Below are 21,418 nucleotides of genomic sequence, written 5' to 3'. Positions count from 1 at the left end.
TATCAGATGATCTTGTACATAAAATGAAACGACTCATGAAATTGTTAGTATTTTATTATAAAGTGGCTTAATTGCCACATCTTTTTAATCATGAAATACTTATTTGTATTCTGTTTGTTTGTGGCTGGGGTGCTGGCGAAACATGAAATTTATGATGGGTAAGAATCAATTTAATTTTTACCTCTATATCCAAATAAATAGATCTGTCGCCAATACACATTTGGATGATATGGGCTTGTCTCTCAATATTCCATATTAAACAAAGCAACTAGATAATGAATTAATAGTTGTCCTGATTTTTCGTTACAAACCATTACCATCCCTAACATTCTTATCTGCCTATTTGCTGAATCGCCCTTTAATAACATTTGATTTACACAAATTTTCACTTTATTTTCAGACATGCCGTTTATCAAGTAGATGTTACCTCAATGGACCAAGTCAAACTGGTCCATGACTTCGAAAATGATTTGATGCTCGATGTCTGGTCTGATGCTGTACCCGGACGCCCTGGCAAAGTCCTCGTCCCCAAATTCAAGAGGGAAATATTTGAAAACTTCCTCAAACAGTCTGGAGTGCAATACAAACTTGAAGTTGAAAATGTTAAAGAGTAAGTTTTAGATGCTAACATAGATGCAGATTAAAATAATGGTAATGAAAAACAAATAAATAAACATAATTTCGATTTCAGACAGCTGGAATTGGAAGATCAACTCCTAGCCGCAGCTGCAGCTAAGAGCAACAGCACCAGATCGCGTCTGTCCTTTGAAAAAATTCACAGTTATGAAGAGGTAAACAAAAGCTTACACTATTGCTGTACATTTTTCATAAGATTCAGACTTACAAAAACAAGGAGAGGAACCTAAATTGTAAATCAAAATAAAATACATGAGCAAGCACTTGGTTTAAACATTAAAGAGGACATACCTATTCATAACAAGAATACTTAACATTAATTTACAGGTCGATGCTTACTTACAAGAGCTTGCAAAAGAATTCCCAAACGTTGTCACCGTTGTTGAAGGAGGAAAGAGTTTCGAAGGCAGATCCATCAAGTACCTCAGAATTTCTACCACCAACTTCCAGGTAAGATTCATTTCAAACCCTCAGAAAAACAATATTTTTTTATAAATCTTAACTTTCGCCTTGATTGTGTAGTTGATATCCAAAACACGTTCAAAACTAAATTCCAACTAAATTTGACAAAACCCTTTTTGTAAATCAAATAATTGATTCGTTTTATTTAATTTGACTCCAAGATTTTGTCTAGATAGAGTACAATACTTTTGTATGGTAAAGTACATTTGTATTTTCCATTTCTAGGACGCCAGCAAGCCAGTGGTCATGATGCAGTCTCTCCTCCACTGTCGTGAATGGGTGACCCTCCCTGCGACTCTCTACGCCATCCACAAACTTGTCATTGATGTCACAGAATCTGACCTGATCAACAATATTGATTGGATCATCTTGCCTGTAGCCAATCCTGATGGTTATGTTCATACTTTTGGCGGTGTAAGTATTCGTTCAAATTGTAGAAGGTTAAATGGGCATGGGTCACTTTGGTTTAATTAGTTCAATTGCTACTTATGCATAGTTGCGTCTTTGATAATTCTCATTTCAATATATCTAATCATAATATTTGTCTTGCCTAACTCTGTAATCTGAATGACACGATAAAAATATCAATTTAAGTTAGTATCTACTAATGAAACTTAGGTACCTGATAATCTTTGGTTTTACCCACGTGTTTTCCAAAAAAAATGTTGACTTTTAGGAAGATTAAGTTAATAAACACGTGCCTGATAGTCATAATAAACACCTTGTAGAAATTATTTATCAATTAGTAGGCAGACAATTACAAAATTATAATCATGTTTTGTAGATATACAGGCTACTTAAAGATTAATTTATTATTACGTAACACAACTTGCAATTTTGTGACGCAAATAAAAAACCATTTGCTAAATTGAAGCCCTCTACAATTAGAAAAAAATCTCACTCTCGCACTTTTACTTTCTTTCGTCCATATCTCACTATGTTTTGCACATTCCAGGACCGTTACTGGAGAAAGAATCGTGCCACCGGTTACATGGCTGGCAACCTTTGTATGGGAGTAGACCTGAACAGGAACTTCGGCATGAACTGGGGCACAGCGTCGAGCTCCAGCGTTTGCTCTGATACCTTCCACGGCAGAAGCGCCTTCTCCGAACCCGAAACCTCCGTCATCAGGGACATCATCGCCGAACATCGCAACCGAATGGCCTTATACCTTGACATTCATAGCTTTGGCAGCATGATCTTGTACGGTTACGGCAATGGTGTTCTCCCCTCCAATGCCTTGCAGCTCCACTTAATTGGAGTCCAAATGGCCCAAGCTATCGACAGGGTCAAATGGTCTTCCAACAAGGACTATATTGTTGGTAATATCTTCCATGTTCTGTATGCTGCGTCTGGTGGTGCTAGTGACTATGCCATGCAAGCTGCTGCCCCATTCTCGTACACCTATGAACTGCCTGCTTATAGGAACAGTGTATGGTTTGATGGATTCCTTGTAGACCCTGATTTTATTGAACAAGCTGGCTTTGAGACTTGGGAAGGTATTAAAGTTGGAGCCAGAGCTGCGGCCGCTGCTGCTAAAGAATTGAAGAACCTCAATACTGCTTAAGATTATTTTATAGTGATTAAATTATTTTTGATACTGCAATTTTGTGGTTTTCTTCGACACCATTTAGGATTTTAATGTTGTTCCCATTGATTTTACAAATCATCGCAGCAGGTATTACTTGACCGCACTCTACCGTCCATTATGACCCGATTGTATGTAGTACAGAATGTGAATTTAGAAGCCGTAGGCAGAAGCTCGTCATTCGTGACATTTCGTCGTTGAATATTTATCATTCATACTCAGACGACTATAAAGTATACTGAGATTTCCTTACTATCCTAGCCCTTTTTAGATGCCCAAAATTCGCTCATGTATCATTTGTAAGTTGAAAGAAATAAAACAAAAATGTGAAAAATTTTAAAGGTACAGACAATTCAATTTTATTCCCTTGAAAACAATACGTGAGTTGAATTTAATCCTGTACAGATTGACTACCACTTATACAATTCAAAGAGATGTGACAATGAATTAATACTATGATATCAATGTGTGCGCAAACAACATTGATGAGAAATATGAAGTTTTGTATGTTCTCAAAACTCGTCTTGACATAGATGGTCACCCATTCACAGACCGACCGCGCCAAACGTTGCTTAACTTTACGAGCAATCGACACGTGCGGTTGTTACTTAGCCAGTAGCTAAAAACATCCAAGGTTTCCAGTTTTCCGATTTGTACCATATATTTTGGGTATTATTTGTAACATTTTGCTAATATAATCTGTCAGGCGTTATGGTTCCACGAATTTCGTCTGGCAAAAATTATCCGCTCAAGGCGACACGGATTTTTAGTTTGTATCTTAAAAACATATTCCTTTCAATGATTTTGACACTATCATCTCTAAAATGTGTAAAAATAAAATAGAATCATATACGTTTTTTTAACAAAAAATCATAGAAGCTATGTGAAAGGCAAAATATCTGATAAGTCATTTATATTTAAAGGTCTAAAATGGAATAAGGGCACAAGAATAATGTTACAATATGTGAGCCGTTTTATATCCTCGTCATATCAGTCCATAATTAAAAGTATAAGGTGGATATTTAAAATAGAATAATTAGAGTTTGGACTCTGATTGGCACACCAAGTAGCACAAGACTTAGAAAAGAGAAAGACGTCAACCATAAGTACAACAACCATGTCTTTCGATGAACACAAATAAATAGTTATTAAAATCTTCATAATATTTAAAGAAACAAAACACTCAAATTTTCTATAAAAGAAATATTAGTCTCCAAAAATTTACATACTTACACCAACTTTTGTCCACGCCCCAAAACCTACTGTTTGAACCTATAACATCGAAAAACAAAAATCCAGCTTTGTTTTTTCAATTCAGGTTGGCAATAACAGGGGAGAATTCGCTTCAGATAGCTCCACGTCTCGGAGTGGGGGGAGGGGGGAAGGAAATATTGCCCCAAGGAGCGACGTGACATGCCGAAGAGGAGTGGACAATAGTGAGGGGCCGTGTCGAATGGATGTTTAACGTCTTATGTTATACTAGAATAAATAATGTGTTAAGAACAATTCTGTTCTGTTCTGTTGCAGCCTTTTTATCGTCCCATTACTAGGCTGCGGCCTCCTCTCACACTGAGAAGGATTGAGCGTTAATCACCACCCTGGTTCAATGCGGGTTGTTGATTTCAGACTTTATACTCGTAGTTCAGGTTTCCTCAAGATGTTTTCCTTCACCTTTCTATCAGCTATTGGTGTCTAAGAGATACTTAGAAAGTACATACAAACTTAGAAAAGTTGCATTGGTATTTGCCTGACCTGAGAAGAATTAGTTTTTGTTAAAGGAACTGAAACTGTTGAATCTATAAAAAAAAATCTTTAATTGCTGGACAGCTACACTATCTCCACGGACTTCAATTATTTCATAAAACTAACTGCAAAAAACATTGTCCTAATGGCATACATTATTATTATTAATTAAAAGTTGATGCCTCATTTATTTATAGTAAAACGTCTAACGGCAATCGGCATGATTCTACAAGGAAGCACGGAAAGATCAAAATAACTCTTTCATTAATTACTATAAACTATGATGTTAATAACCTACTGAAAAAAGGACGTTCTTTCTGAGGTCCAAATTCATTTAAAATAACTTTACATCCACAATACCAAAAATACACCAATGTCCGAAAACGAAACAATTCCATCGATACGAAACATCGATAGCTCATCAAATATTTAAAGTGACATCACTATTTGAGAATGCCTGTCTCGCAAGGTACAGAACTACGTTGTTGCCCAAGAAAATATGTCACACGTAAGATAACTGGGAAATTTCTTATTTTTATCGCTCAACAACCTTTTTAACAATCACATTTATTGTTGAGATTTTTACCCGACTGCAGAGAGTTGTGAGCTAGCTATGTTTGTTTTCCATTTGTAATTTTTTTCACGCATTTGTATCATACTTGAAGCTTCACAATTTCATCGTAATTAGCCATCTGAACTGTGTCTAATAAAGGGAAACATTTTTTATTGCTATTGTTATTTTAACAGCTCCAAAACATGTGAATCGAAGCTACACTATTTCCAAGTATCATATTTTATCCGAGTACGAGAACATATAAAAATGTCCCAAATTCGTCGTGCCCCTGTGTAAGAGATAATACAAATACCTTAAAAAATAAACAAAATCAAAGGTCCACGGAATCAGGGGTCGGATAAGCCACATTTTATAATAGATTACCTTAATAATCAATTCTTATCATCTCAGCCATATTAAATTCTTATAGGTCGAGAGCCAGTCTGACGAGAGGTCGTCATTCGAGAGGGTGCCAGACTTCATTTTTATTTTAAAGTTGGTTTGTGTGTGAACCAAAAGCCTGGATAGGGTGATTTTTTTTTATAATTTAATCCATACCTACTAATGTCATTTGGCTGAGTAGTTCATTTGTTTATAACGCGATAATCTCGGAAGCTTAGTGGATTTGAAAGTGGAGCCATTTGAAAAAATATTTCGGAGTATTTTAGCCCATTTATCGAGGAAGGTTATAGGATACTTTTTATCCAATTTCAACCTTATGAAATATGGGTGATCTTACAGTTACCGGCCCTTGACCTATAAGAGCGTCGAAGAGTGCGAATTTTTTAAAATTAAATCTCTCGATTTTTTACCGTGATTCAGTTCGGGATCTGTTTCCAATTTGTGAAGATTGCCTTAAAAATTTTCTTCGAGAAAAATAATTCGGTATTAAAGAAGTTATTGAAAGATGTTACACAACGATTGTTTTAACGGTAATTTTGAGGATCAAGGAAAGTTTGTGCTCAGGAAAAATGCCTTTGTATCATAGGGAAGTATTTGGAGATATTTGGATATTTTCACTGGCATTAATATTCACTGACAGACTTGTTTTTATTTGTAAGGGTCTTGAATGAAAAAGTAGGAAGGCTTCAAAAAACATGTTTCTATTGTGAATACATAGCCATACACCACCCATTTTTACGAGTGAAAAAGAGTCAGACATTATTTCTGTCATATCTCTAACTCATATTATTTGTATATAGAGACGTAGTGAACATGATAGTGAGGCACTCCACAATTTGCAACTGAAGTTTGTACGATCCAATTTCGTATCTGTATTGATTGCGCCAATTAGACTGCACTTGTGCTTAGAATTTATGCAATTTCAAACTTTATAACTAATTTCTTTATTCGTTATAACTGCCCTATCAATTTCCTTCCGTTTTATGAATCAGGATATAATTTTATTGAGATACCAAATAAAAGCAACATGTAACCGTTTCCAGGGTTACGCTTATTTAAAATGAGACTCCTTCTCAATCACAGTCGGATTTTTGATCGTGAAAGCGTAACAAATGACGATTATGATACACCTCTGTGCCAAATAGCTATCATTGACTTAGAATCAGACATTAACCAAAACAATTATTGATTTATAGATTGGCTCAGAATTAATAATTTAATGATAATATTGACAAAACTAAAGTAATGTATTTTAAAATACGAACCCGACGTACAGGTGCTTTAAAAATTAATTACCAAGATAGCAACATTGAGGAAACGGAAGTAACGAAAATTTTAAGACTACATATTGACGACAATTGAACACGTTTGCAAAAGCTGGGCCAATTTTCATATGCATTATATTGGGGTAAATAGCAAATCTGAGTACCCTGTTTTAGCAGCTTACCATGGTTGGTTACGTTAGCTCTGTTCTCCGATACGGTGTAATATTTTGGGGCAACAGTACGGAAAAAAAGCACGCTTTCATTGCTCAAAAACGCTGCTTCTTTCTCCTGCCCTGTTCCCAAATTTTACTTGGGGTCGGCGCAATATGTCATTTTCTTCCATTTTCCCCTGTCACTCGTCATACTGACACTCACTCCCTTCCTATTCATATGCTCAAAAACGCTGCATCAGGGCTATATTCAACCTATGCGCAACCGGCTCCTGTAAGCCATCTTTTAAAAATAATAAATTATTAACACTAGACTACCATGCATCATCTAGGTATATCCTTGAGGCAGCAGTATTTGTCAACATGTTTGACTACTACACACGTATGCGGCGTAACGATAAACTACGTACGCCAGTAAAACTCGACTATTGCATGAGAATTCAAGTTTATGAGCGAAATTCAATTAGGAAATTCGAAAAAAATATAAAATCTTGGGTTGCAGCGATGCAGCGGTATTCTAAATTCATTGAAAAGTTCCAACGTTCGGATTACACCACATTACCATTCGGTGTTGAAACTCCGCGGCTAGTGCTGAGAAATACGAAATATCGATAAAAAATATTTTCATATTTTATCGACAAACAAATTACAAAGAACTTTGGAGAGTTTTGGGCAACTCAAACTGGATAGGATAGTAAGGAAAACTAAGTATACTCCATAGTCGTCTGGGTATGAATGATGAATATTCAACGACGAAAGGTCACGAATGACGAGCTTCTGCCTACGGCTTCTAAATTCACATTCTGTACTACATACAATCGGGTCATAATGGACGGTAGAGTGCGGTCAAGTAATAACTGCTGCGATGATTTGTAAAATCACTGGGAACAACATTGAAAAACCTAAATGGTGTCGAAGAACAAAATTGCAGTGTCAAAAATAATTTAATCAGTATAAAATAATCTTAAGCAGTATTGACTTTCTTCAATTCTTTAGCAGCAGCGGCCGCAGCTCTGGCACCAACTTTAATACCTTCCCAAGTCTCAAAGCCAGCTTGTTCAATAAAATCAGGGTCTACAAGGAATCCTTCTAACCCATCACCGTTTCTATAAGCAGGCAGTTCATAGGTGTACGAGAATGGGGCAGCAGCTTGCATGGCGTAGTCACTAGCACTACCTGATGAAGCATAAATAGCATGGAAGATATTACCAACAATATAGTCCTTGTTGGTAGACCATTTGACCCTGTCGATAGCTTGGGCCATTTGGACTCCGAGTAAGTGAACCTGCAAAGCATTGGAGGGGAGAACACCACTTCCATAACCGTACAAGATTATGCTGCCATAACTATGAATGTCAAGGAATAAGGCCATTCGGTTGCGATGTTCGGCGATGATGTCCCTGATGACGGAGGATTCGGGTTCGGAGAAGGCTCGTCTGCCGTGGAAGATTTCAGAGCAAACGTTATAGCTGGACTCTGTGCCCCAGCTCACGTCGAAGTTCCTGTTGAGGTCTACTCCGATGCAATAGTTGAATATCATGTAGCCGGTGGCGCGGTTCTTTCTCCAGAAACGGTCCTGGAATATGCAAAACATAGATATATACACAAAAGAAAGAAAAAGTGCAAGAGTGACTTTTTTATGGTAGAGGGCTTCAATTTAGCAAATGCTTGTTTAATTACAAGTTATTACGTCACAAAATTGCATGTTGTGTTGCAATAATAATATAAAGATTATGAGTAAAGTTTTATTGTAGACAATAACTTTAATTTCTAATTTTATCATGTCATTCACATCATATAGTTAGGGAAGACAAATATTATGATTAGATAAATTGCAATGAGAACTATCAAATACACAACTATGCATAAGTAGTAATTAAATATACCAAAATGACTCAAATATCATCCTAATGTACATTTAACCTAAAAATTAAAACCAGTAAGAAATAAACACTATAAAAATGAACACTTTATTATTTACTTTATTTATTTTATTTTCATTATTGACTGTCTCGACTTTTATTGATTACCATTGTTATTATTGTACCATTAGTATAAGTTGTCTTAATCCTGTATTCGACACAGATGTATTTTTGTTCAGAATACAATATACTTACAGCGTCAAAAGTGTGAACATAACCATCAGGATTGGCTACAGGCAAGATGATCCAATCGATATTGTTGATCAGGTCAGATTCTGTGACATCAATGACAAGTTTTTGGATGGCGTAGAGAGTCGCAGGGAGGGTCACCCATTCACGACTGTGGAGGAGAGACTGCATCATGACCACGGGCTTGCTGGCATCCTTGAAATGGAAAATATTTGTAATTTACCATATAAAAAGTATTGCTTTATCTAGACGAAAGCTTAGAGTCAAATTAAATTAAATGAATCAAGTATTCGATTTACAAAAAGAGTTATGTCAAAAGTTTTAATGTAGTTTTGAACGTGCTTTGGATGTCAACTTTGAAATTAAGGCTAAAATTAAGCTTTTTAATAAAATTATTAATTTTCTAAGGATTCGAAATGACTCTTACCTGGAAGTTGGTGGTAGAAATTCTGAGGTACTTTATGGATCTGCCTTCGAAACTCTTTCCTCCTTCAACAACGGTGACAACGTTTGGGAATTCTTTTGCAAGCTCTTGTAAGTAAGCATCGACCTGTAAAATAATGTTTAGTATTCTTGTTATGAATGTCCTGTTTAAAGTTTAGACAAAGTGTGTGCTCCTGTACAATTTATGTTCTACTCCTTTTTTCGTAAGTCGAAATGTTATGAAAAATATACAGCAATAATGTAAGCTTTTGTGTACCGCTTCATAACTGTGGATTGTGTCAAAGGACAGACGCGATCTGGTGCTGTTGCTCTTAGCTGCAGCTGCGGCTAGGAGTTGATCTTCCAATTCCAGCTGTCTGAAATCGAAATTATGTTTATTTATTAGATTTTCAATACCATTGTTTCAATCTACATCAATGTTAGCTTCTCGAGCTTACTCTTTAATATTTTCAACTTCGAGTTTGTATTGCACTCCAGACTGTTTGAGGAAGTTTTCAAGTATTTCTCTCTTGAATTTGGGGACGAGGACTTTGCCAGGGCGTCCGGGTACAGCATCAGACCAGACATCGAGCATCAAATCATTTTCGAAGTCATGGACCAGTTTGACTTGGTCCATTGAGGCAACATCTACTTGATAAACGGCGTGTCTGCAAATAAAGTGAAGATGTGTGTGAAGAAAATTTTGTGGATGGTCATGGTTTATGACGAAAAATCAGGAAAACTATTTATTCATCATTTAGTTTTTAAGTTAAACAATGAATATTGAGAGACAAGGCTATGTCATCCAAAAGTGTCCGGATTGGCGACAGACATATTAGTTTAGATGAGGTAGAAACCAAATTGATCTTACCCATCATAAATTTCATGTTTAGCCAGCACCCCGGCTACAAACAAACAGAATACTAATAAGTATTTCATGGTTAAAACGATGTGACAATTAAGCCACTTTATAATTAAATAGTAACAATTTCTGGAATCCTTTCATTTTATGTACAGTAGCATCTGATAAAGACATTAGATTTTAATTAATATATCTAATCCTGCCGATTACAATCTGTCGTACTTCGCAATTGATTACGGCTACTAAATCATTATCCTAGATTATTTATTTATTAAGGAGAAATGTAATTATTTACGTTTCAAAGTTTGATCAAGATAGTTGTAGTAGGTATAAAAAAGCAATCACGCTTTTGATGAATATCCTTGTTGATGACGTCATTCGAATGAAAAAATCATGAAGTACCTACACTATGACAGATGGTGTAAAAAAGTGAAATAAAAAAATTGCGTGCGCGTCATCTATAGTGCGCGCGGAAGTAGTTGGCTGCGCTATAGGTGGCGACAAGGGTGAGGGGAGCGTTGTTTACTGCACGCAATGCACATGAGATTAGACAGTGTTGACACTATTTTGAGTCCGTTACTCTTCCTTATTCTGACAGCCGACTTTCCAAAGACCCTGCAATACTGTTAAGTCCACCTACATGCAGACGATACTCAGATATATAAGTCAAAACACAGGGATATTTATAGCTTCAAATATACAGCATCGAAAATATGGAATAATATTCCCCCCACCTTTAAGAAATATTAAAAATGCATTCAATTTTAAAAACAAGTGTAAACACAGAAAAATACTTAATAATTATCTATAATAAGCTGTATTTTCAAACTACACATTATATCCCTTATTATTTTACTAAGATCCTAATTTAATATGTCGGAGACGGTCATTAGTACGTACACTAAACGAGACGCAAGCGCGCCCTCTGGTGGCGTTTCCGTGAAACAACATTTTGTCGCGCTTGGCAGAGTTGTGGTGGTTAGCGTGGCGTCCGGGGAGCTCAGTCTTCATTGTGTGTTCGTGGAGTCTTCGTTGAGTCGTCATGAAACTGCCTAGTGTACCTAGTGTTATTGCCTAGCGTTGTAGTACCTTAACTTATTGTAAAGTGTCTAGTGAAATTAAATTTGTGTGTATCGTATGGTATGATGATGATGATGATGAACAGACAGACTTGTGTTGCTGGGGAGTTTGTTGCGCCACTTCTTCTCCCCAGCCAAAACACATAGGAAGTGGTGAAGGGCGGGCGTTTTGGGGTCTATCTTTTGTTCTGACTAATTTGAATAAACGTTTTTGAGTTTTGAGTTTTTTTGAGTTATCTCTTTGTACGATTACCCTAGCTGATGTCGGACAATAGTGCTATCCTGATGTAGCTCCGACAAATATTTAAAAAGCCACGACCGACAAACTTTTTTTCCTATTCTATTTTATTTTCTGTAATGTTTGATCACAGCGTTAAAAATGTACGTTTATCGTTCTTTTGGTGTTACTGTAAACGGGAGTCAAGGGTTCGAGCTGAAAATTTGCGCTCGGCAACTCCTTTTGGGAAGCCTGAGCATAAGCTAACGCTCGAACCTTTTGCTTTCGGTATTATAGGCTCAATGTTAAGTTTTTTTTATGTTTGCTGGAAACAATAAACTTCTATTTTATTCTATCCACGAAGTATGGTGCCTAACTGAGTAATGAGAGCAAGTGCCCTCGCCTCTCCGCCCCACCGCTCACATACCTATACCTAAGGCGCGGCCAACTAGTTCCGCGCGGACTGTATCTATTACAGATAACATGAGAAAGTTATGTCCGTGAAGTGTGTCATTTTATTGATTGGAACACAAATTAATGAAAATTTCAAAACATATCATCAATAGTCTCGTTGAGATAACGAGACTATTGATGATGATGAAGATATTAAAATTACAAGACCTTAATCCAAATTGTATTTATTCAACACAAAAATGACGTAAGTAAAATCTATAATCGTCTGGGTATGAATGATGAATATTCAACGACGAAATGTCACGAATGACGAGCTTCTGCCTACGGCTTACAATCGGGTCATAATGGACTGTAGAGTGCGATCAAGTAATATCTGGTGCGATGATTTGTAAACTCAATGGGAACAACATTAAAAACCTAAATGGTGTCGAAGAAAACCACAAAATTGCAGTATCAAAAATAATTTAATTAGTATAAAATAATCTTAAACAGCACTGACTTTCTTCAATTCTTTAGCAGCAGCGGCCGCAGCTCTGGCACCAAGCTTAATACCTTCCCAAGTCTCAAAGCCAGCTTGTTCAATAAAATGAGGGTCTACAAGGAATCCTTCTAATAACCAACTACTGTTGTTTCTATTAGCAGGCAGTTCATAGGTGTACGAGAATGGGGCAGCAGCTTGCATGGCGTAGTCACTAGCAATACCAGACGCAGCATTCAGCACATGGAAGCTATTACCAACAATATAGTCCTTGTTGGTAGACCATTTGACCCTGTCGATAGCTTGGGCCATTTGGACTCCGAGTAAGTGAAGAAGCAAAGCATTGGAGGGGAGAACTCCGTTGCCGTAACCGTACAAGATCATGCTGCCAAAGCTATGAATGTCAAGGAATAAGGACATTCGGTTGCGATGTTCGGCGATGATGTCCCTGATGACGCAGGTTTCGGGTTCGGAGAAGGCGCTTCTGCCGTGGAAGATATCAGAGCAAACGTTGGAGCTGGACGCTGTGCCCCAGTTCACGTCGAAGTTACTGTTGAGATCTACTCCCACGCAAAAGTTGGCGATCATGTAGCCGGTGGCGCGGTTCTTACTCCAGAGACGGCCCTGGAATATTCAAAACATAGATACATATACACAAAAGAAAGAAAAAGTGCGATGGTGAGATTTTTATTTTAATTGAAGAGGGCTTCAATTTAGCAAATGCTTCTTTATTGACGTCACAAAATTGCATGTTGTGTTCCAATAATAAAATAATCTTTTAGTAGTAGGTATATCTACAAAACATGGTGATAATTAATTGTCTGCCTACTTCTTCTTCAGGCACGTGTTTCATTGGTAGTTAATAACTTTAAATTACATTTTTATCGTATCATTCAGATTATAGTCTCCGTGACGGTCCCGGATCAGAATAGAACCTCCACATCTCTCTCCCTTGGGTGTCGTAAAAGCCGTGAGTGATGGTGATGAGCATGAAGTGGGCGGGTATAGGGGAAGAGAACGACCGAAGAAACGATGCATGGATTGTGTGAAATTGGATGTCATTAGAAAGAATATTACTTGGGAGATGACGGCAGATGGAAAAGTATGAAAGGAAAAAACATGCTGCGAAAACCCCAAATACAGTTGCGTTACAGGAAGATGATATATTCAAATTAAAGAGTTAGGCAACTATCAAAGACACAACTATGCATAAGTAGGAATTAAATTAAATGAACCAAAATGACCCAAATATCATCCTAATGCCCACTTAACCTAAAAATTAAAACCAGAAAAAAAATACTATAAGAATGAATACTTACACCGTTAAAAGTGTGAACATAACCATCAGGATTGGCTACAGGCAAGATAATCCAATCGATATTGTTGATCAGGTCAGATTCTGTGACATCAATGACAAGTTTTTGGATGGCGTAGAGAGTCGCAGGGAGGGTCACCCATTCACGACTGTGGAGGAGAGACTGCATCATGACCACGGGCTTGCTGGCATCCTAGAAAAGGAAAATACTAATCTAATATACAATTTACAAAAAAGGTTTTGTCAAGTTGGAATTTAGTTTTGAACGTGCTTTGGATGTCAACCTTGAAATAAAGGCTAAAATTAAGCTTTTCGATAAAATTATTAATTTTTTAAGGTTTTGAAATGAATCTTACCTGGAAGTTGGTGGTAGAAATTCTGAGGTACTTGATGGATCTGCCTTCGAAACTCTTTCCTCCTTCAACAACGGTGACAACGTTTGGGAATTCTTTTGCAAGCTCTTGTAAGTAAGCATCGACCTGTAAAATAATGTTTAGTATTCTTGTTATGAATGTCCTGTTTAAAGTTTAGACTAAGTGTGTGCTCCTGTACAATTTATGTTCTACTTCTTTTTTTCGTAAGTCGGAATGTTATGAAAAATATACAGCAATAATGTAAGCCTTTGTTTACCGCTTCATAATTGTGGATTGTGTCAAAGGACAGACGCGATCTTGAGCTGTTGCTCTTAGCTGCAGCTGCGGCCAGGAGTTGATCTTCCAATTCTAGCTGTCTGAAATCGAAATTATGTTTATTTGTTTGTTTTTCATTACCATTGTTTCAATCTGCATCAATGTTAGCTTCTCAAGCTTACTCTTTAATATTTTCAACTTCGAGCTTGTATTGCACTCCAGACTGTTTGAGGAAGTTTTCAAATATTTCTCTCTTGAATTTGGGGACGAGGACTTTGCCAGGGCGTCCGGGTATAGCATCAGACCAGACATCGAGCATCAAATCATTTTCGAAGTCATGGACCAGTTTGACTTGGTCCATTGAGGCAACATCTACTTGATAAACGGCGTGTCTGCAAATAAAGTGAAGATGTGTGTGAAGAAAATTTTGTGGATGGTCATGGTTTATGACGAAAAATCAGGAAAACTATTTATTCATCATCTAGTTTTTAAGTTAAACAATGAATATTGAGAGACAAGGCTATGTCATCCAAAAGTGTCCGGATTGGCGACAGACATATTAGTTTAGATGAGGTAGAAACCAAATTGATCTTACCCATCGTAAATTTCATGTTTAGCCAGCACCCCGGCTACAAACAAACAGAATACTAATAAGTATTTCATGGTTAAAACGATGTGACAATTAAGCCACTTTATAATTAAATAGTAACAATTTCTGGAATCCTTTCATTTTATGTACAGTAGCATCTGATAAAGACATTAGATTTTAATTAATATATCTAATCCTGCCGATTACAATCTGTCGTACTTCGCAATTGATTACGGCTACTAAATCATTATCCTAGATTATTTATTTATTAAGGAGAAATGTAATTATTTACGTTTCAAAGTTTGATCAAGATAGTTGTAGTAGGTATAAAAAAGCAATCACGCTTTTGATGAATATCCTTGTTGATGACGTCATTCGAATGAAAAAATCATGAAGTACACTATGACAGATGGTGTAAAAAAGTGAAATAAAAAAATTGCGTGCGCGTCATCTATAGTGCGCGCGGAAGTAGTTGGCTGCGCTATAGGTGGCGACAGGGATGAGGGGAGCGTTGCTTACTGCACGCAATGCACATGAGATTAGACAGTGTTGACACTATTTTGAGCCCGTTACTCTTCCTTATTTTGACAGCCGACTTTCCAAAGACCCTGCAATACTGTTAAGTCCACCATGTAGGTGGACTTAAGGCAGAAGATACTCAGATATATAAGTCAAAACACAGGGATATTTATAGCTTCAAATATACAGCATCGAAAATATGGAATAATATTCCCCCACCTTTAAGAAATATTAAAAATGCATTCAATTTTAAAAACAAGTGTAAACACAAAAAAATACTTAATAATTATCTATAATAAGCTGTATTTTCAAATTACACATTATATCCCTTATTATTTTACTAAGATCCTAATTTAATATGTCGGAGACGGTCATTAGTACGTACACTAAACGAGACGCAAGCGCGCCCTCTGGTGGCGTTTCCGTGAAACAACATTTTGTCGCGCTTGGCAGAGTTGTGGTGGTCAGCGTGGCGTCCGGGGAGCTCAGTCTTCATTGAGTGTTCGTGGAGTCTTCGTTGAGTCGTCATGAAACTGTCTAGTCTAGTGTACCTAGTGTTATTGCCTAGCGTTGTAGTACCTTAACTTATTGTAAAGTGTCTAGTGAAATTAAATTTGTGTGTATCGTATGGTATGATGATGATGATGATGAACAGACAGACTTGTGTTGCTGGGGAGTTTGTTGCGCCACTTCTTCTCCCCAGCCAAAACACATAGGAAGTGGTGAAGGGCGGGCGTTTTGGGGTCTATCTTTTGTTCTGACTAATTTGAATAAACGTTTTTGAGTTTTGAGTTTTTTTGAGTTATCTCTTTGTACGATTACCCTAGCTGATGTCGGACAATAGTGCTATCCTGATGTAGCTCCGACAAATATTTAAAAAGCCACGACCGACAAACTTTTTTTCCTATTCTATTTTATTTTCTGTAATGTTTGACATCTCTCCACAGTACCTGGCGTGTCCGCTAGAGGGCGCCACAGTGTCGTGCACAGTGTCGAGCACGGCGGCGAGCGCCGTCAGTAGCGCGGCGGTCACCGCCGGCGCCGGACGTGTGCCCCAGCAGGCTCTCCACAGTACCTGGCGTGTCCGCTGGAGGGCGCCACAGTGTCGCACGGCGGCGAGCGCCGTCAGTAGCGCGGCGGCTACCGTCGGCGCCGGCGCTTGGTAACAACATCTCCCAAGCTATCGTATGTCAAACTGCTGCATCTAACATCTCTCCGATCGTAGCGGTTCACCGTTCCATCGGATAAAGGGATGTTAGACGAGAGAGTGCTCTTGCGTTTGCGCGTATGTTTGAGCACTGTAATATATCCTGCGCATCTGACTGCTTCCGTATAATGGACCCCGATTTGGCGAAGACTAGTGGCGATAGGTTGAGGTAGAGAGGTTCGGGCTGATGCAACCTGAGCTTTGTCTGAGACCTGCACACTAGCGGCTCTGGGGGTGTGAGTACATGCCGTGGTCGTTTTCTCTTTGAGCTGGGGGGACAGAGGGAATCCGACAGCACCCAGAGCGACAAAGCAGCCCTTTTTAGGGGAGCACTGCTTTCCTTGCTCAGCCTGGGAGGGGGCTAGAAAAGGTGCCCTAAAAAAATGCTCACCCCAAACACTCTTTGGATAGCAGTAACCACGGCTGCTTCCGCATCTTTTTATTCGTGGTCGACACAACAACAGTAATAAACGTAAAACACCTTTACTGACTTTTGGTGCATGGAATGTTCGCACCCTTCTCGACCGCGAGACAAACGCCTGCCCAGAACGGAAAACAGCCATAGTTGCTCGAGAACTCCGCCGCTACAACATTGATATAGCTGCTGTAAGCGAAACCCACCTTGCCGATGAGGGCGAGCTAGTCGAGCATGGCGGTGGCTACACTTTCTACTGGAAGGGCACTGCTGCAACAGAACCAAGAAGGTCGGGAGTTGGTTTTGTGATCAAGAATAATCTTGTGAAGACACTTCAAGAATGTCCAATCCACATCTCGGACCGTATAACCACATCGCGCCTTCACTTAGACGGTGACAATTTCCTTAATGTTATCAGTGTCTATGCACCGACGCTAGGTAGTTCTGACGACATCAAGGATAAATTTTATGAAGAACTTACACAATGTCTCCATAAAATACCGAACAGAGAAAAGATTCTCTTGTTAGGGGACTTCAATGCTAGAGTTGGTCAAGATTATGAAGCGTGGCCTAAAGTTTTGGGTAGACATGGGGTAGGCAACATCAACTCTAGTGGCCAGTTGCTGCTTAGTTTATGTGCTCAATTCCAACTTGCAATCACAAACACCATGTTTCGCCTTGCTGCTAAGCACAAAACTACGTGGATGCACCCACGTTCTAAGCACTGGCACCTCATTGACTATGCCATCACGAGGCAGCGAGACATCTCTCAGGTCCTAGTCACTCGTGTTATGCGCGGTGCTCATTGCTGGACGGACCATAGACTAATTGTCACCAAACTGCGTCTTTGCCTTCGGCGACCATTCAGGGCTAGCAGGAAAAAGCCTCAGAACATAAACATTGAGAAACTCAAACATCCGGGACCCCGAAGCAAATACGCTGAAACGCTGGCATGTGATATACACTCTCATCAAAATACCGGTGATATTGATGCAGACTGGAACGCTTTATCGTCGTCCATTCTTGACGTAGCCATTAACACCATAGGGCTAAAAAATAAACGCAAGCAAGACTGGTTTGATGAGAACGACGAAGTTCTTTCTAAAGCTATTGCCAAACACCGAGACCTTCTCAGGCGCAGTAATAACAGCGCACTTATAAGAGAGTGTGACCGTGAGTTGCGTAAACTCACGAGACACACTAAAGATAAATGGTGGCAAGACAAGGCTCAATACATCCAGTCGCTTGCTGATAGTAATCAGCTCGGTGATTTCTATAGCGAAATTCGCAATCTCCTGGGTACCACCAACTTCATAAAGGTACCACTGAAGTCGCTGGATGGTAAAAGTCTGCTGAAAAGCAAAAATGAAGTGTTAGATCGTTGGGCAGAACACTTCAATAATCTTCTTAATGTAGATCGAACAGCCGATCTACACTACATAGACAGTTTGCCTCAACTTCAAATAGCAGAAGAATTGGATGATGCCTTGTCTAAACATGAGGTGCTTTGTGCCATCAAACAACAGCAAAATCAGCGTGCGGTTGGCCTAGACCTTATACCAGGTGAGCTTCTGAAGTACGGCGGCGAGGAACTGCATTCGCGCGTCTGGGAAATGTTTGTGCTTATGTGGGAGAAAGAACAAGTTCCTGAAACTTTTAAGTTATCACGCGTCAGGGCTCTCTATAAGAACAAAGGCGACCGGTCGGAATGTGGTTCTTACCGCGGTATTTCACTGCTCTCTGTCTCTGGAAAAGTCTTCGCCAGAGTACTTCTAAACCGCCTCAGGAACCTCTCTGAAAAGATTCTGCCGGAAACCCAATTTGGTTTCAGACCAGACAGAGGAACTTGTGAGGCAATATTCGCAGTCCGTCAACTCCAGGAAAAAAGTAGAGAGCAGGGACAGCACTTGTATCTCTGCTTTATTGATCTGGAAAAAGCCTTTGACTGCGTCCCTCGCGAGGCCCTCTGGAAGGTACTGAGAAAGTTGGGGTGTACAGAGAAGTTCATAAGACTCCTGCGACTCCTGCACGATGACATGCAATGTTGTGTAGCGGTTGAAGATGACCAATCGAGCTTCTTCTCCGTCACCTGTGGAGTGAAGCAAGGTTGTGTCCTGGCTCCCACATTGTTTGCATTATATTTCGCAGTTGTAGTCCGGGAAGTATTGAATTCTTCTCCTGAAGGAGTTCGTATTCGTTATCGGACTGACGGCAAACTTTTCAACCTGAATAGACTCAAGGCGACCACAAAGGTGTCCTATGCACATATACAGGACATTATGTATGCAGATGACCTCTGTTTCGTGGCTGAATCCCCTGAAGTCCTGCAACAGCTAGTCACGAACCTTCACAAGCAGTGCTGTACATTTGGTCTAAAAATCAGCATCAAAAAGACAGAAGTAATGTCTTCAGATAATCACGGACGTCAAGAACTGACCATTATGCTTGGTGAAGATGTCCTGAAGCAGGTCGATAAATTTCGATATTTGGGGAGCACTATAACAGCAAAGTGCGACCTTGACGCCGAAATCAATAGCAGAATTGGTGCTGCAGCCGCTGCTTTCGGCAAATTCGACAAGAAGGTCTTCAGCTCCCATGACCTAAAGATATCCACAAAGGTTTCTGTGTATATGGCAGTTGTGTTGCCTTGTATACTCTACTCAGCGGAAACATGGACACCGTACCGACGCCACATCAAGCAACTAGACCGCTTCCACCTCAAATGTCTGCGCAAAATATTAAATATCCGTTGGTTTGATCGTGTGCGTAACACAGAAGTGTTGAGGAAAGCCAATGTAGGTGGCATTGAAGCATACCTCATGAGGAGACAGCTTCGTTGGTGCGGGCATGTACTGCGCATGCCGGATACTAGAGTGGCCAAGCGCATCCTCTATTCCGAGTTGCAGGAGGGCAAGCGGAAACGTGGCGGACAGCTGCTGCGATACAAGGATGTGCTGAAGCGTCACATGAAAAGCTGTTCCATTGACCCGTCTCAGTGGGAGAATCTGGCATCCAACCGCAGAGACTGGAGAAGCCGCGTTAAAGCCAAAGTCTTTGACTTTGAAGCACGCCGACTTTCTGAGTTGGATGCCAAACGAGATGAGTTGAAAGCTCGACCACCTGTAGCTATCAACTACAACTTTGTGGCTGGTACCCTGACATGTCCGCAGTGTGCGCGGACTTTCACGCACAAAATTGGATACTCCAGCCACATGAGAGCACACGCACGCCATTAGGGTCGAAGTGGTCGCCGTTGCCGAAATCGGCGTGGAAGGATTATTATTATTATTTTGTATGTCTCTAACCGACCACGGGACTACAGAGTCCCGGATTTTTGGAAGGCGAACGTGGGGCCGAAGCCAACACGCTGAAGCCCTTTTGAGGCAACTTTAATGAAATGGTAACACAAAACCGACGATTATCCCTGTATACACTATAGAAATGTACCCAAGGACAATCCCCGGTTCTGTGCTAAACTATTGCTAACTATGGATGAAAACTACTTAGGCTATTGTGATGGGATGCTAATGGACTAGGAATGGGGAAACTACGGGAACTATGGCACCTGCCGATGACAATGTATTAAATACATGTTAAAATGGCAGGTGGAGACTCGCCAACTCACTTACTGGGCCCCCGGGAATCAGTCACTGAAAAGCAACAAGAGGGCAACAGGGATTATTATTATTATTAATGTTTGATCACAGCGTTAAAAATGTATGTTTATCGTTCTTTTGGTGTTACTGTAAACGGGAGTCAAGGGTTCGAGCTGAAAATTTGCGCTCGGCAACTCCTTTTGGGAAGCCTGAGCATAAGCTAACGCTCGAACCTTTTGCTTTCGGTATTATAGCCTCCATGTTAAGTTTTTTTTCTGTTTGCTGGAAACAATAAATTTCTATTTTATTCTATCCACGAAGTACGGTGCCTAACTGAGTAATGAGAGCAAGTGCCCTCGCCTCTCCGCCCCACCGCTCACATACCTATACCTAAGGCGCGGCCAACTAGTTCCGCGCGGACTGTATCTGTTACAGATAACATGAGAAAGTTATGTCCGTGAAGTGTGTCATTTTATTGATTGGAACACAAATCAATGAAAATTTCAAAACATATCATCAATAGTCTCGTTGAGATAACGAGACTATTGATGATGATGAAGATATTAAAATTACAAGACCTTAATCCAAATTGTATTTATTCAACACAAAAATGTCTGGGTATGAATGATGAATATTCAACGACGAAATGTCACGAATGACGAGCTTCTGCCTACGGCATACAATCGGGTCATAATGGACTGTAGAGTGCGATCAAGTTATATCTGGTGCGATGATTTGTAAACTC

General features: G+C 39.4%; 3 protein-coding genes across 3 annotated transcripts; 1 reads left to right on the top strand and 2 right to left on the bottom strand.

Moving 5' to 3' along the window:
• Positions 1–2,704, top strand: LOC124635800 (carboxypeptidase B-like). The gene is made up of 6 exons (XM_047171753.1): positions 1–158; positions 401–610; positions 692–791; positions 964–1,086; positions 1,324–1,512; positions 2,054–2,704. Exons 1-6 carry the CDS (start codon positions 91–93, stop codon positions 2,663–2,665), a joined length of 1,302 nt encoding a protein of 433 aa, XP_047027709.1. The 5' UTR covers positions 1–90; the 3' UTR covers positions 2,666–2,704.
• Positions 2,705–7,744: 5,040 nt separating this feature from the next.
• On the bottom strand, positions 7,745–10,501 carry LOC124635939 (carboxypeptidase B-like). Its single transcript, XM_047171901.1, has 6 exons — positions 10,225–10,501; positions 9,812–10,021; positions 9,631–9,730; positions 9,358–9,480; positions 8,937–9,125; positions 7,745–8,395 (listed from the first exon to the last, which is right to left on the bottom strand). The coding sequence occupies exons 1-6, from the start codon at positions 10,290–10,292 to the stop codon at positions 7,784–7,786; spliced, it is 1,302 nt and encodes a 433-aa protein (XP_047027857.1). The 5' UTR covers positions 10,293–10,501; the 3' UTR covers positions 7,745–7,783.
• A 1,869-nt stretch (positions 10,502–12,370) lies between these two features.
• Positions 12,371–15,219, bottom strand: LOC124635938 (carboxypeptidase B-like). Its single transcript, XM_047171900.1, has 6 exons — positions 14,943–15,219; positions 14,530–14,739; positions 14,349–14,448; positions 14,075–14,197; positions 13,723–13,911; positions 12,371–13,027 (listed from the first exon to the last, which is right to left on the bottom strand). Exons 1-6 carry the CDS (start codon positions 15,008–15,010, stop codon positions 12,410–12,412), a joined length of 1,308 nt encoding a protein of 435 aa, XP_047027856.1. The 5' UTR covers positions 15,011–15,219; the 3' UTR covers positions 12,371–12,409.
• Positions 15,220–21,418: the final 6,199 nt, after the last annotated feature.

Source organism: Helicoverpa zea, chromosome 13 (genome assembly GCF_022581195.2).
Source record: "Helicoverpa zea isolate HzStark_Cry1AcR chromosome 13, ilHelZeax1.1, whole genome shotgun sequence".
NCBI classification, from domain to species: domain Eukaryota; kingdom Metazoa; phylum Arthropoda; class Insecta; order Lepidoptera; family Noctuidae; genus Helicoverpa; species Helicoverpa zea.
Note: the sequence above shows the minus strand (reverse complement) of the source record. Positions and strands in the feature narration are given on the sequence as shown.

Bases quoted from the DNA above. Each gene is read 5' to 3' on its own strand.
- LOC124635939 (XM_047171901.1), bottom strand. From the start codon at position 10,292: ATGAAATACTTATTAGTATTCTGTTTGTTTGTAGCCGGGGTGCTGGCT. The intron at 9,481-9,630 runs GTACACAAAAGC...ATTATTTTACAG, and splicing joins CAATCCACAGTTATGAAGCG to GTCGATGCTTACTTACAAGA. The intron at 8,396-8,936 runs GTAAGTATATTG...TGCATATTCCAG, and splicing joins ATGTTCACACTTTTGACGCT to GACCGTTTCTGGAGAAAGAA.
- LOC124635938 (XM_047171900.1), bottom strand. From the start codon at position 15,010: ATGAAATACTTATTAGTATTCTGTTTGTTTGTAGCCGGGGTGCTGGCT. The intron at 13,912-14,074 runs GTAAGATTCATT...TTCCTTTTCTAG, and splicing joins TTTCTACCACCAACTTCCAG to GATGCCAGCAAGCCCGTGGT. The intron at 13,028-13,722 runs GTAAGTATTCAT...TGAATATTCCAG, and splicing joins ATGTTCACACTTTTAACGGT to GGCCGTCTCTGGAGTAAGAA.
- LOC124635800 (XM_047171753.1), top strand. From the start codon at position 91: ATGAAATACTTATTTGTATTCTGTTTGTTTGTGGCTGGGGTGCTGGCG. The intron at 611-691 runs GTAAGTTTTAGA...TTTCGATTTCAG, and splicing joins GAAGTTGAAAATGTTAAAGA to ACAGCTGGAATTGGAAGATC. The intron at 1,087-1,323 runs GTAAGATTCATT...TTCCATTTCTAG, and splicing joins TTTCTACCACCAACTTCCAG to GACGCCAGCAAGCCAGTGGT.